This window comes from Eurosta solidaginis, chromosome X, assembly GCF_040869045.1.
Source record: "Eurosta solidaginis isolate ZX-2024a chromosome X, ASM4086904v1, whole genome shotgun sequence".
NCBI classification, from domain to species: domain Eukaryota; kingdom Metazoa; phylum Arthropoda; class Insecta; order Diptera; family Tephritidae; genus Eurosta; species Eurosta solidaginis.
The window spans coordinates 32,905,703-32,922,218 of record NC_090324.1 but is presented as its reverse complement, the minus strand read 5'-3'; the positions used below and the strand labels follow the sequence as shown (position 1 = coordinate 32,922,218).

General features: G+C 37.9%; 1 protein-coding gene across 27 annotated transcripts in view; it reads right to left on the bottom strand.

The window, feature by feature from the left end:
- zfh2 (Zn finger homeodomain 2) overlaps positions 1–16,516 on the bottom strand; it is a 2,927,436-nt gene that overhangs the window by 993,081 nt on the left and 1,917,839 nt on the right. For 26 of the 27 annotated variants that reach the window (XR_010947790.1, XR_010947791.1, XR_010947792.1 and 23 more), the window contains 2 exons: positions 8,641–8,808; positions 7,640–8,491 (listed from right to left, as the gene is read on the bottom strand). The exons of the other annotated variant lie outside the window; for it this stretch is intronic. Coding sequence is in view for 2 of the 26 variants with exons in the window: in XM_067757915.1 (XP_067614016.1) it covers positions 7,640–8,491; positions 8,641–8,808 (1,020 nt within the window). In the remaining 24 variants the exon portion in view is untranslated. The remainder of the gene's footprint in view (positions 1–7,639; positions 8,492–8,640; positions 8,809–16,516) is intronic. 27 annotated transcript variants of the gene reach the window in all.

The following is a 16,516-nucleotide window of genomic DNA, read 5'->3' as shown; positions in this document are numbered from 1 at the left end:
TCTAGAGTCACCCCTGGTCCACCTTTATATCGATATTTCGAAAAGGCGTCCACCCATAGAACTAAGGCCCACTCCCATTTAAAATACTCATTAACACCTTTCGTTTGATACCCATATCGTAAACAAATTCTAAAGTAACCCCTGGTCCACCTTTGTATCTCGAAAAGGCGTCCACCTATAGAACTAAGGCTCATTCTCTTTTAAAATACTCATTAACACCTTTCATTTGATACCCATATCGTACAAACAAATTCTAGAGTCACCCCTGGTCCACCTTTATGGCGATATCTCGAAAAACCGTCCACCTATAGAACTAAGACCCACTCCCTTTTAAAATACTCATTAACACCTTTCATTTGATACCCATATCGTACAAACAAATTCTAGTGTGACCCCTGGTCCACCTTTATGGCGATATCTCGAAAACGCGTCCACCTATAGAACTAAGGCTCATTCCCTTTTAAAATACTCATTAACACCTTTCATTTGATACCCATATCGTACAAAGAAATTCTAGAGTCACCCCTGGTCCACCTTTATGGCGATATCTCGAAAAACCGTCCACCTATAGAACTAAGACCCACTCCCTTTTAAAATACTCATTAACACCTTTCATTTGATACCCATATCGTACAAACAAATTCTAGTGTGACCCCTGGTCCACCTTTATGGCGATATCTCGAAAAGGCGTCCACCTATAGAACTAAGGCTCATTCCCTTTTAAAATACTCATTAACACCTTTCATTTGATACCCATATCGTACAAACAAATTCTAGAGTCACCCCTGGTCCACCTTTATGGCGATATCTTGCAAAGCCATCCGCCTATAGAACTAAGGCCCACTCCCTTTTAAAATACTCATTAACACCTTTCATTTGATACCCATATCGTACAAATAAATTCTAGAGTCACCCCTGGTCCACCTTTATGGCGATATCTCGAAAAGGCGTCCACCTATAGGACTAAGGCCCACGCCCTTTAAAATATTCATTAACACCTTTCATTTGATACCCATATCGTACAAACAACACATTCAAGGGTTACCCTAGGTTCATTTTCCTACATGGTGATTTTCCCTTATTTTGTCTCCATAGCTCTCAACTGAGTATGTAATGTTCGGTTACGCCCGAACTTAGCCTTCCTTACTTGTTTTGTTATAAATTTGAAAATATTTGGTTAGAAAATTTTTATTACTTCTGTTTTTGTTACAAATTTGAATATATTTGGTTAGAAAAATTGTATTACTTCTGTTTTTGTTATAAATTTGAATATATTTGGTTAGAAATTTTTATTTAAATTTAAAATTTGTTCCTTTTTCTCAGCACCACCACTTTTCACTCCACTGTACTCACCGCTGCTGAAAATTTAAGACTGTCCGAGGCTCCAGCCTCACGGTCGCCATGTTGCATATGTTGGGTTACCTTCTTCTATGCTAATTCGTGGGAAATCCATGTGGCGTTACCTTCTTCGCCACTGGTTCATCGTCTTGGAGGGCGCCTCCTCCATATAGTCGCCATGTTCGAATTATTTATTGTTTGCGTGGCGGTCTCCTCCGCCAAACACCCATTTATATAAAAGCTTTAATTACAACTTCATTTTAAAAATTCTTTTAATTTAATATTCTCAAAAGCACGTCCGCATTGTAAGGTTACCGAAAAATATATTGTATGTATCCAATTTTCATTTCAGTGACGTGGGCCGCTGTTGTATTTGACATGCGTGCTGCCAACTGCACTTAGTTACTTAACTGGCGCTTAACCGTCTAAACGGTTATGACCGTCCAACAAGGCGCGCCAGTCGCTCCCTCGCTCTGCCAACCGGCGCCAATTGGACACACCAAGGGAGTTTAAATCGTTTTCCTGGTCCTTCTAACGGAGTGGCGGCCGCCCAACTGCACGCGCCTGTCAAATACAACTTAAGCCCCAACCACATAGAATACCTTATAATATTTTTACCTAATGCTTATTTTTCATTTATAATAGTCTCTTTGTACTTCTGGGCTATATGTCCATAGCTCCAGTATCTATAATAATATCTCTCTTGCTTCACCTCTCTAATTCGACAAGATACCCATCCTACTCTTATTATTTGCACATTTAGACCAACTTTGGCATCATCTGCTGTAAGGCTTACAAGCGCAGATTTTGTACCGCTGTTCCGTGTGCCTATACTTTTTGTGGCAGTTGGATCAGGCCGTGCATTGCCGATGGACGTCACATTTTGTCGTCACCCCCAGGGCTTTTAATTCTCCAGCCTTTGAAATTATGATTGCATCCGGCCTTGCTTTAATATTTTTCTTCCTATTCGCCTTTTTGGGTTTGGCTAACTGCCACTTTGCCGACTTTGAGCCGTGGCGCCTTCTTTCCTTTCGATCTTTTTCTGGTTCAGTGGCGCTTGTGTTTTACTCGCTGGTGACTCCCGTCATGTCCTGTCGTAATATCCTTGGCTGAGATCGTGGGCTTAGCTACTTGATTTTCCCTTGTAGCTTTCTTCCTCGATCTCTTTCTTGTGGGTGACGAGCTTCCGTCCCTAGCCGTATCATTGGAAATTATTTTCTTCTCTAAGTCCTTTACCTCCAGAGCGGATTCGATTTACAATGCCTGGATTATGGAGGCTAAGCAATTAATTTTTGCGTTTATATTATCACGGCCTTTAAAAAACTCAAACAAATCATCAATTAATCTCTCTAACTTGGTCATCTTATTTTCGATCCCCCTCCTGAGGTCTGAGGATTTTCAAGATCTTTCGCCGTCTTCTTAATGAGGTCACTTTATTGAAGGAGATTTAGCCTACTCCTCTCTTTCGCTTGGAGTAACAGCCGGAGATGCTCCTTGCCTGCCGTTGGCTTCCGCTCCTATTAGTTCTGTCCCCGTGTGCGACGAACCATTTTGACCTACGGCCGATAGACCAGGTCCCTCTGCGGAAAGAAGTAGCTTTCGCACCAAAAATGGGTTGAACGTACCTTCTCTATCTTGATTTTTTATTTTCGTTACTAATTAATGTGATTGTGTTCCCACTTGCACATTCGGATTTTACAGTCACCTTGAATGATCCCGTGGTTATCTATGTCAACGCAGGGAGGCCACGTGTAGATTGTCCCTTATGAAAACTGCATTCTGAGCCCAATCAGCGTTAATAGGGAGAATCTCAACCGAACTTCCACCACCAATTTAATGATGACGGACTTCGAACGTACCCTAAGCACTGCCAAAGTTTTAACGAGACGGAGGCAAATGTCACATTAGAGAAAGTCGTTTTGATTGGGTTCAAGCTATGTACTAAGATTTCCGAATGTCACACTGCCAGCCCTTAGCGCACATATCCAAATCGTTAAGCCAGTATACCTTAATTAAGACTTTAGTGGGCTCAGTCTTAATATACAATCAAATACAAGCTTTCTTAATAATTAAAAATTCAGCTTTTTTTCTTCCTAAATGTGTATCCCTCGACGCGTATTTGCCTGCCTATCTTTGGTAGGTATTCCTTCTCTGCAGCCTCGATGTGGGTTTTGGATGCTTAAATTACGGGCGGAATTTATCCGCCCCGTCGCTGGGTGTTCACAGGGTGCATGATTCCTTTTAAGCCAAACCATCCTCGCTAACCGCTCTTGGTCAGGGGCTGCTTATTTGAATATTCGCAGCTAACCTAAATCAATAAGCCATTCACAGTTTATCGGCAGTGACCCCATTGGCCTCATCTCCATGGCTACTCTCACGCTAATAGGCTAGACATCCGTTTTCTCGTTTACTGATAAGTATATGCCTAATATGTATTGACCGTATCCCACTGTTACTTCGGCAGGTCATGTTATTGATGACCCTGCCCGGGGATAGGTCGCTCTTCTACTCTCCTTCACTGATCGGTGCAGAGCCCGCATTCGAAAAAGGTGTGGCGTACATTGTATATTTTTTTACAGTAGAGGTAGTTTGGGTTGTCAACCTTGCCCATTTTGTGCAGATATTAGGAAAGTAACCGTGTCCGGTTAGAAATTGAGTTGTAAAGGTTTACCGTTCCGTCTGGTCGCTTCAACCATGGATTCAGTTCAGAGATTAGTTCCGTAGTCCACTTTCCTACGATGCTGTTGCCCCACAGTTCTTGCCATCGTCGAATCGATTCCCCTCGTGCCTGCATCGCCATAGCAGCTCTATTCGCTCACGATCCGCTGTCGTATTTTCTTTTCCTCAGCGGGAAGATGTATCGGTATGGTTCCCGCAATGACTAGGATAGCTTCAGTAGAGACCGTGCGATAAACCGAAGCTATTCACAGTGTCCCTCTCCGTTGGACCGAGGTTAGGGTTGCGTTCGCCCAGATTTCTGCACCGTATACGAGTAAGATGCAAGCAGCTTCCTCGTGCATCGCTTTGGACCGCCTGTGTTTGCCATTAATCTACGCAAATTCACTATTGTGGCGCAGCTAACCTAACATGACTTCCAGATATTTCGTTGAAATAAGAGTTTCTTTTGGCTGGTCCCCAACCGTCATATTCCTGGTAGTCGGAATCCGCATCTTCGTGAAGATAACCATCTCCGGTTTTGCTGCTGCTAGCTGGAGACGTGATCAGCCACATATTTACATTACGCATAACCTTGTTTAATTTTAGCTGAGCCAGCTCGCACCTTAGTGCTGTTATATCAGCTGCCAAGTCGTCTGCAAAAGCAACGAGGAAGGTGCTTTCTGACATGTGCAATCGAATAAAACTGTCGTAAGTGATATTCCAGAGGGACCTAGTACCGAACCTATTAGATATTGTCTTTAAGGTAATCCCTTAAAATTTCTAACAAATATTGCCGTACCTTGAAAGTGCTTTCTAGTGTCTAGAATTTCTTCCCGTTTTGACGTCCTATAGGTCTTGGTCTGTGCTACCCTGTCTCGGCTTTCTTGCCTGCATCTTTAGCTTCTGCTCTAGCATCGATTGTGGAGTGCCCTCTCCGGAAACCACCATCAATTTCCCTGCTGTATCCAACATGCACAGTGGATGGTAGGGTGATGGAGAGTTGGGATCTCCTTTCCCTTTTGGAATGAAACCCAATCGTGCTGTCTTCCATATGGTGGGAAAAGTTCTTTCCTAAAGACATTTGTTGTACATGTGAAACATAAGTTATGGGAAGCTATCCTAATTTCCTCCGCGGGTATTCCGTGGGGCTCAGGTGCTTTTTTAGGTTTCATAATGGTTCCATGTTGCGGTCTTCATGGATAACGTGCCCATACTCCATGGGTGGATAATAAACACCCACAATGTTTCTTAATTTTCTCTCGTTTATCAGCTGGTTTTACGGACGGACTTCTTCATTACTATTTTATCTATATGTCCCCAAAGGTCTCGATCAACTTCCTCGCAAAGCACTTTCCAGCACGTAAGCTTGCTTTGCTTAATGGCAGTATTTGAAACGTTCTTCGCTGCCTTTGTACGCGTTCGACTTTTCTGGAGCCACAGGCCTGCCGAGCGCGCGGTTCGCCAGCTTTCGCATCCTGTGGCATATTTTCCGCAGCTCCGCGATTTCGCTGTTAAACCAGTATAACTGCTTTTTACCCCTCCACATTCGTCTCTGTGGCATAGATAGATTGCAAGCGTGACGAGGACATCTCAATGTCTTTTCAACCGCCTCTTCCGTCGCACTGTAGTTGTTGATTATCCGTCTGCCATCCGAAATTCTGATGCGGAGAACGCGGCAAAGTCGAACTTGGATGCGTCCAATGCTATTGTTACCCATTCGGAATCTGCCTCTCACCGGGATCATTAAGGTGGAAAGATATGTTGTTGTGATCGCTGCCAGTCAGGTTCTATATGACTCCATATGATCGAGTATCCAAAGCTCGGCAATTGGTATGTTGTGGTCGTGCTAGTGTCCAGCACGTTCAAACGGGCACGGCTGCCATCCCAAAGACTAACCTTCAACGGGTGCTAGTCTGCGGTATTCCCCCTTCTAAGCCTCTTGCGTTAAAGTCTCCCGCAACAACCTGGTTACTAGTCCCTCAGGTCATCTTCAATTAGTTGAAGCTTGTTCCTGAACGTTTGAATGGGATCATTGGGGGACAAGTAGCAGTTTATTATTGTGGTATGATTCGTAGTTACACGGACATATCCCTGTCCGGCAACATGATTCTGCGGTGCCGGTATTGTCTATATGACAATCATTTCGGGCTCTATAAGGTTCGCTGATGATAACGCAGTTGGCGTTATTGGCATTGACCTGTTGTTGATGCTTTGTGGCCGCTTTATCCAGTTAGCGTTACTCCTGTTTGGACCCTTGGAGTCAGCCATCCGGTGCCCGTAGCCGAGGCACCTAAAGCAGCGATGTACTTCTGCTTGCCGTCTGATTCGGCATTGTATCCATTGGATAGGAGTTTTGCCTCTTTTAAGTATGAAGTTGCCAATATTCTCGTCCACTTCGACTACCGTCATTTTCTGTTCTCTTTGGTTCGCTGCGAACACAGTAATTTCTTCTCCGACCTCGCTTCTTATGGCGTCTTTGAATTCTGTTTCAGTTGTGAGACAGTCCATGCCAAGTACCTCCAACATCATCCGCTTTGAGAGTTGTTGTGTTCACCGACCTCTCCTATAGCTGCGCTGAAGGTCGTCTGGTCACTTCATCGCGTCGTTTCATTCAGCACGTTGCCAGATTTGGTTTTTCGTACTGACTGTATCAGTGTACCAGTGCCATAAGGGCGGAACTAGCCGCGTATGGCCTCTAGTACCTGGGCGGAGCTTTTGCCTTCTACAGGTTTACCACTAAAGTTGCAGCTTGTCTCCTCTTTCTCACCCGTTTTTGAGCATTAGGAGTTTGGTCTGGGGTTGCCTGCTTGGGCCCGCTGTTTCAGCTTCCGGCGCGTTAGATGGGACCAAGACTCACCTTGTGGAAGCGTATTTGTCCTTCGTCTCGTTTATTTGTGGCTACAGAATTTTCTGAGTTCGTTTATGCCCTTTTGTTTTGTAGGCCCGACTCGCTGCTCTCAACCATCATGTGAAAACGACTTCACAGCTAGAAATGACATAAAAAGCAAATACGCAGATTTTCAAGACCCAAATAACGACGTACCAATTCCAAAAATCGGATGTTAAATAAGCACGTTACAACACAAAAACCATTTCGGCTGTTTTGAAGGATCAAACAAAATTCAAAAGAAAAATTTCCCTCTAAATATAAGCTTCATATTCAAATAAATTTTTATTTTATGATCCTTTTTTGAAAAAATGGTTAGAGGGCATCATTCCGTGCCATGTATTTTTAACTCTTTTGCCTTCCTGCAGTATATTGAAAATGAAAGTCTTGTTTTAAAATTTTACGAATTTCACTCAAACAAAATATTAATCTATCAAACTATTTGTAAAAAAGATTATAAATCTAGGATCTGATGAATATTTCCCATTCATTGTTACTGAGAGTTTTTGTGACTAAAAAAATCATTAAAACAAAAAAGGTTAACTTCGTATTATATCAGGCACATATGCAACCGCGTTATTATTATTACTGAGCTGTATGTACATATGAAAGCGCTTGCCTATATTTTAATAGAAAAAACAAAGCAATGTTTTCACACAAAAGAAAATTTCGTGCAGGTTAATTTTTACTATGCGACCCCAAGGAAGAGCGCCGCGACCCACCGTTTGAAATCCACTGATGTAAAAAAATACTTACCTGGAACCAAACAACAATAACCCGTGGGGAAAGCAGTAATAGTTTACTTAAATATTCCAAATCACTATCCTTTGGGTAAGAGTTATTCTCAAAGAATTCCTGTAATACTTTAATTTGATAGTCCGTGAAGCGAGTGCGGTTAGCTCGTTTTCCGCTTGACATGGAAGAAGCGTTCGAAGAATTCGAGTTTGTGTCGAACTGTAAAGATGGTGAGTTCTTTTCGAATGATTTATTACTTTGAAAATTTTTCGGTGGGCCCATGTTGTTTCCATGCAAATTAATCGCACCAAAGTTTTGGCTAACTGGCAAGCTATCTAATTTTTTATTCAATAACTCATTAATATTTGCGTAGTGCGGTTGCACTACCAGAGAACCATTGGGGGACTGTGGCCGTGAAACTATATCCGAACTGCCACTCTCAGATTTCGATTCGTAGGTGTATAAGTTGATATGTTGTTGTTGGAGATGTATCTGCATACCTTGGTTGGTTTGTTTTTGCGTACCTTGCTTCTGCTGAAATATCGATTCAACCGATGCTGTTCCCATTGCTTCTCCCGATATTTCTATAGCCTTTTGCTTTTGGTGGTCATATGCCGTTAACTCTGATGCCGGATTTAAAAAGTGCTTATCCTTTCCTTCATCGCCTTCATGTTGCTGTGTATGGCGCCTTTCTACATTGGACGATTCAAATCGCTCTTCCAGCAATTCAGTCTTGATATCAATTAATATCGGAGAATCAATTACTATTGGAGAATGGCTCTTAATGCTGGCGTTTTGTTTCGATACAGCAACTTCAGTATTACTATCATGTAGTTTTTGTTTCTGTTGATTTTGTTTCATCGTGAGATTTAACTGCACAAGAAGAAAGTCAATAAAAAGACATTTTTTGTTGGTGTTATCGTTGATTCTGACCAACGATGTTGTTTCGTTTTCAATGATTTATAAACTATTTACTTTGTACTACATATTATATTTCTAGTAGTGTTAGTTATAATACTTGCCGAACCCAAATGGAGATCTTCACTTAATGGTACTACGGTAGCTTGCCCAGTACGTTCATATTCTTCCAAATTCAAAGTTGTAGATGGCGGATTGTTAAAGTTATAGGGAGAATCCTTGTTTCGCTGGCGTTCTTTAAACAACGTATTCCGAAACCAATGTTTGACGACCTTGTGCGGAGAATTAAAATTTTGGATTTAAATATGTTCTCATATATAACATTATATTTAATAAAAAAACATAAAGGTTTTGCTGTGATGTGGGTCTATAGCACTGTTGGGGAGCAGATGTGTTGAGTAATGCAATATTCATATTTTGATTTCATTGGAGTCAAAAGGAGTATTGCCATGGTACCAATTCGGAAACCGCCACGTTATTATTTTCAGACAATTTCGTAAAGTTATTTTTCAGATCCTTTACCGAGATTCGAACCAAGGATATTTGTCATATTGCTACTAACAACAAAGCACGACATTCTGGTTTACACTAATTTCTGCAAAGTAGAGCTATTTTTTTACACTACTTTTATTCCAGCAAAAGATATTTTTGTTGTATTACATGTGAACTTATGTTCAGCTTATACGTATAGACACTAGCAGACCCGGCAGACGTTGTTCTGCCCTTAATTTTTAATAAGATTTCACCTTTTACTTCTCCTCCCCCACTATCCCAATTTCTTTATCCTTTTTATCAGTCCTTCCTTAGCAGCTCTTTTTCCATCTCCGCATTTTCCATCCCTTCCTTTATCCCTAGATCCCTCCCGTACTCCCTCCCCCGCTCCATTTATCCTTATATCTCTATCTTTGTCTGTTTATGCCTTGTTAGTTCTTGTAAATCCCAAAAAAAAGTACGCATTATTTCCTAAGAATATATGTGGAATAGCAAATAAAATAAGTTCTAAATGGTACGGACAATCAACAGCCCACGTATTAAATTAAAAACAAATATTAGTAAGAGAAAAGTTCTCCTGCAGTTCAAAGTCTTATACTATGTTCAAACAGAAAAATAAATTGAGGAAATTTCGATTTGAATTGAGTGCTGTTCATACAACTCGATTTAGCTTACACAATAGTAATTCGATAGCTGGTTGGCTCATCTCTACAGCAAGAGCATACCTTTGTTCAGACTGTCAAAATGTGCGTGTTGGTATTAGGCGAATGAAATGGAATGAAAACATAAAACTTTGATTATGTTGTTTGGGCCAATTTATAAATATTTGGTTTGCTAAAATGAGCATTTGTGGCCATAAATTAAAACAGGGTATATTTGTTTATCCCGACGCGTTTCGACGTTACCTTACGTCTTCTTCTTTGGGGATCTGTTTAATGTTAAGTATATAAAATTAAATACATTAAACTTTATTTTAAGATATCTAACAATAAACATAAAACTGGCACATCACTTAACACTTATTTAGCTACTTACATTAATATTCACATTAATAATTATTTTTTTCCAGGTACTAATATAATTTTGCACAACATTATTAACATAGTTACATTAAACTGACATTTGTTTATTATTTTTTACATTCTCTTGCATCTCTGTATAATAGCTGAGTAGGCGCTGCTTATGTTGTCAAAATCTTCTTTGAAGTTCATCGCCTTTTGTAGTTGTTGTTGAATGCGAATACTTTCCAGCGTCATTCTCGTTTTCTCTCTCCGTTCAATGTCTAAAATTTTAACATTTGAGAAATCCGCTACGTGTTTGCTCTTTGTAAGGTGTTGTGCTAGACCGGTCGACGTTTTTTTGTTTTCTGCATCTTTCTTATGTTCATTAATTCTTATACCTAGTTGCCTTTTGTTGTACCGATGTAACATTTGTTACATTTTTCGTTTTCGTTGCCATTGCAAGTTATTTTGTAAACAACATCTGTTTGTTCTTCTTTTGTAATTGGGTCTTTTGTTCTAGTGAAAATTTTTTTGAGCGTGTTATTTGGTTTATGCGCGTAATTAATGTTTTTGTTATTTATAGTTTTATGTAATATTTCATTTTCTGTAAGGCCCGGGATGTAATTAACGCCGATATATTTCTTTTTCGTATTATCTTGTTGTGTGTTGTTATCTTTTTGGTGAACTCTGTTCACCGTATTTTGGATGAGTCTATCCGTAAGAGAACTTGGATAGCTATTTTTAAATAGAATTTTCTTTATCTGTTTAATGTTATCCGTCAAGAAATCCTCATTGCTAAGTAATATTACTTTTCTTATTAAATTTGCTGTTGTGTTGATTTTTTGTTTCCATGGATGGTTTGAGTGGTAATTTATGATTCTTCCCGAGGCAATGGATTTTGCGTACCAATTCATTAGTAAATTTTTATTTTTTCTACTCACTTCTACATCTAGGAAGGCTAATTTGTTGTCTTTTTCCGTTTCAATCGTGAAGTTTATACTCGTGAGTTGAGAATTTAATGTGTTTAATATTTCTTCCGCGTCCTTAGATTTGATTATTGCGAATACATCATCTACATACTTGTTGATGTATTTGATGTATATGTCCTTTTTCTTCAATTCAGCTATGCTGTCGTCAAGAATTTTGTCTAGTACTATATCCGCTATAGTTGGCGATAGTGGATTTCCCATTGGCATCCCGTAGGTTTGTTGATACAATTTTGAATTGTACATGAAATAATTGTTTTCTCGCAGGCAAAATTCTAGTATAGTTTGGAATTGTTTCTTTGAAATATTTGTATGTCTTTCCAACTGCGTCCAGTGTTTCATTATCGTATGTATTGCTATGTGTGTGGGAATGTTTGTAAAAAGTGAAATTACGTCAAATGATATAAGTATTTCGTCTTCGTAAATATTAATATTTTTCAATCTTTCTTTTAATTGGAACGCATTTTTTACATTGTATTCATCAGATATTAAGTTTTTCAGTATGGCACCGGTATGTTTAGCTAACCTATAGCATGGTACTTTCGTAGATGATGAGATCGGTCGCAGTGGCATGTTATCTTTATGGATTTTTGGTAGACCGTATAATCTGGGCGCGACAGCCGCAGTACATGATAGTTGAAATTTTTCTTTTACATTAATTTTATTTTCTTTGTATAGCTCGTTAACGATGGTATTGTTTTTCCTCATTAGTTGTTGCGTTGGATCCTTCCTAATTATTTTGTAGACTTTCCTGTCGCTTAGTAAGTCTGTAATTTTTTCCTCGTACTCGGTTTTATTCATTAATACCCTTTTTGTTACCTTTATCCGCCTGAGTCAGTAATATTTTGTCCTTGTGTTGACGTAAAAACTTCTTTGTGTCTTCGAAAATTCTCATAATTAGCTTATCTTTGGGGTTCTGGTTGCTTCGTCTTTGGTAGCTAGTGATTTTTTCAGCTATACTGCTTCTTATTGCGTCCTTACTTTTTTCATCTTCGATCTCATGTAAACCTTGTTCCAGCTGCGCGATAATATGTATTGGAGAAAAATTATCTTTTGTGACCGGTAATGCAAACTTTGTGCCAAACGAGAGCAATAAGCAGCTTTCTTGAGGTACGTCGATATTCGTTTTGTTAATGAACCAGTCCTCGTTGCATCGTATGCCAAATTTGTCGATGTTTTTTGTTATTTGTGTTTGGATCTTCTTTAGGTGTGTTCTTTCCGTGGCGTTGATGAAGTATTTTGTGAAATGTTTTTGTTTTTCTACAATATTATCATAGTCGTGTTCATTTAATTTATGTTTTAGTGTATTTGTTACGTCTTTTAATTCGTTTTTAATTATTTTAATGTTTATATTAGTTTCCTTAATTTCTAGGTTTAATATTTTTAGTAGAAAACCGGTTTCCAATTTTTGTAGTTGGGTTTTGGTGGACTGGTGTTTAAAGGAGTTTGCTAAGAATCTAATTTTACCTCGTAAGTGTGGTGGTGTGATGCCGTAGCTCTTGCATTTGAGGAGAAATTTAAGCCTTTCTTTTTGTTTCGCGATATTTTTTGATTTTTTGTTAAATTTATTAATATTGTGTAGTATTTCTTCATTGTATTTTGTTTTGATGTGCCGAAAGGAATGTTTCATGTTTATGCAAGACTGTAGTTAAGATGTTTTTGTATCTCGGATTTGCTCACCGATTGTAGAATCTTTATTATGTTGTTTGGGCCAATTTATAAATATTTGGTTTGCTAAAATGAGCATTTGTGGCCATAAATTAAAACAGGGTATATTTGTTTATCCCGACGCGTTTCGACGTTACCTTACGTCTTCTTCTTTGGGGATCTGTTTAATGTTAAGTATATAAAATTAAATACATTAAACTTTATTTTAAGATATCTAACAATAAACATAAAACTGGCACATCACTTAACACTTATTTAGCTACTTACATTAATATTCACATTAATAATTATTTTTTTCCAGGTACTAATATAATTTTGCACAACATTATTAACATAGTTACATTAAACTGACATTTGTTTATTATTTTTTACATTCTCTTGCATCTCTGTATAATAGCTGAGTAGGCGCTGCTTATGTTGTCAAAATCTTCTTTGAAGTTCATCGCGTTTTGTAGTTGTTGTTGAATGCGAATACTTTCCAGCGTCATTCTCGTTTTCTCTCTCCGTTCAATGTCTAAAATTTTAACATTTGAGAAATCCGCTACGTGTTTGCTCTTTGTAAGTTGTTGTGCTAGACCGGTCGACGTTTTTTTGTTTTCTGCATCTTTCTTATGTTCATTAATTCTTATACCTAGTTGCCGTTTTGTTGTACCGATGTAACATTTGTTACATTTTTCGTTTTCGTTGCCATTGCAAGTTATTTTGTAAACAACATCTGTTTGTTCTTCTTTTGTAATTGGGTCTTTTGTTCTAGTGAAAATTTTTTTGGTCGTGTTATTTGGTTTATGCGCGTAATTAATGTTTTTGTTATTTATAGTTTTATGTAATATTTCATTTTCTGTAAGGCCCGGGATGTAATTAACGCCGATATATTTCTTTTTCGTATTATCTTGTTGTGTGTTGTTATCTTTTTGGTGAACTCTGTTCACCGTATTTTGGATGAGTCTATCCGTAAGAGAACTTGGATAGCTATTTTTAAATAGAATTTTCCTTATCTGTTTAATGTTATCCGTCAAGAAATCCTCATTGCTAAGTAATATTACTTTTCTTATAAAATTTGTTGTTGTGTTGATTTTTTGTTTCCATGGATGGTTTGAGTGGTAATTCATGATTCTTCCCGAGGCAATGGATTTTGCGTACCAATTCATCAGTAAATTTTTATTTTTTCTACTCACTTCTACATCTAGGAAGGCTAATTTGTTGTCTTTTTCCGTTTCAATCGTGAAGTTTATAGTCGTGAGTTGAGAATTTAATGTGTTTAATATTTCTTCCGCGTCCTTAGATTTGATTATTGCGAATACATCATCTACATACTTGTTGATGTATTTGATGTATATGTCCTTTTTCTTCAATTCAGCTATGCTGTCGTCAAGAATTTTGTCTAGTACTATATCCGCTATAGTTGGCGATAGTGGATTTCCCATTGGCATCCCGTAGGTTTGTTGATACAATTTTGAATTGTACATGAAATAACTGTTTTCTCGCAGGCAAAATTCTAGTATAGTTTGGAATTGTTTCTTTGAAATATTTGTATGTCTTTCCAACTGCGTCCATTGTTTCATTATCGTATGTATTGCTATGTGTGTGGGAATGTTTGTAAAAAGTGAAATTACGTCAAATGATATAAGTATTTCGTCTTCGTAAATATTAATATTTTTCAATCTTTCTTTTAATTGGAACGCATTTTTTACATTGTATTCATCAGATATTAAGTTTTTCAGTATGGCACCGGTATGTTTAGCTAACCTATAGCATGGTACTTTCGTAGATGATGAGATCGGTCGCAGTGGCATGTTATCTTTATGGATTTTTGGTAGACCGTATAATCTGGGCGCGACAGCCGCAGTACATGATAGTTGAAATTTTTCTTTTACATTAATTTTATTTTCTTTGTATAGCTCGTTAACGATGGTATTGTTTTTCCTCATTAGTTGTTGCGTTGGATCCTTCCTAATTATTTTGTAGACTTTCCTGTCGCTTAGTAAGTCTGTAATTTTTTCCTCGTACTCGGTTTTATTCATTAATACCGTTTTGTTACCTTTATCCGCCTGAGTCAGTACTATTTTGTCCTTGTGTTGACGTAAAAACTTCTTTGTGTCTTCGAAAATTCTCATAATTAGCTTATCTTTGGGGTTCTGGTTGCTTCGTCTTTGGTAGCTAGTGATTTTTTCAGCTATACTGCTTCTTATTGCGTCCTTACTTTTTTCATCTTCGATCTCATGTAAACCTTGTTCCAGCTGCGCGATAATATGTATTGGAGAAAAATTATCTTTTGTGACCGGTAATGCAAACTTTGTGCCAAACGAGAGCAATAAGCAGCTTTCTTGAGGTACGTCGATATTCGTTTTGTTAATGAACCAGTCCTCGTTGCATCGTATGCCAAATTTGTCGATGTTTTTTGTTATTTGTGTTTGGATCTTCTTTAGGTGTGTTCTTTCCGTGGCGTTGATGAAGTATTTTGTGAAATGTTTTTGTTTTTCTACAATATTATCATAGTCGTGTTCATTTAATTTATGTTTTAGTGTATTTGTTACGTCTTTTAATTCGTTTTCAATTATTTTAATGTTTATATTAGTTTCCTTAATTTCTAGGTTTAATATTTTTAGTAGAAAACCGGTTTCCAATTTTTGTAGTTGGGTTTTGGTGGACTGGTGTTTAAAGGAGTTTGCTAAGAATCTAATTTTACCTCGTAAAATTGGCCCAAACAACATAATAAAGATTCTACAATCGGTGAGCAAATCCGAGATACAAAAACATCTTAACTACAGTCTTGCATAAACATGAAACATTTCTTTCGGCACATCAAAACAAAATACAATGAAGAAATACTACACAATATTAATACATTTAACAAAAAATCAAAAAATATCGCGAAACAAAAAGAAAGGCTTAAATTTCTCCTCAAATGCAAGAGCTACGGCATCACACCACCACACTTACGAGGTAAAATTAGATTCTTAGCAAACTCCTTTAAACACCAGTCCACCAAAACCCAACTACAAAAATTGGAAACCGGTTTTCTACTAAAAATATTAAACCTAGAAATTAAGGAAACTAATATAAACATTAAAATAATTGAAAACGAATTAAAAGACGTAACAAATACACTAAAACATAAATTAAATGAACACGACTATGATAATATTGTAGAAAAACAAAAACATTTCACAAAATACTTCATCAACGCCACGGAAAGAACACACCTAAAGAAGATCCAAACACAAATAACAAAAAACATCGACAAATTTGGCATACGATGCAACGAGGACTGGTTCATTAACAAAACGAATATCGACGTACCTCAAGAAAGCTGCTTATTGCTCTCGTTTGGCACAAAGTTTGCATTACCGGTCACAAAAGATAATTTTTCTCCAATACATATTATCGCGCAGCTGGAACAAGGTTTACATGAGATCGAAGATGAAAAAAGTAAGGACGCAATAAGAAGCAGTATAGCTGAAAAAATCACTAGCTACCAAAGACGAAGCAACCAGAACCCCAAAGATAAGCTAATTATGAGAATTTTCGAAGACACAAAGAAGTTTTTACGTCAACACAAGGACAAAATAGTACTGACTCAGGCGGATAAAGGTAACAAAACGGTATTAATGAATAAAACCGAGTACGAGGAAAAAATTACAGACTTACTAAGCGACAGGAAAGTCTACAAAATAATTAGGAAGGATCCAACGCAACAACTAATGAGGAAAAACAATACCATCGTTAACGAGCTATACAAAGAAAATAAAATTAATGTAAAAGAAAAATTTCAACTATCATGTACTGCGGCTGTCGCGCCCAGATTATACGGTCTACCAAAAATCCATAAAGAT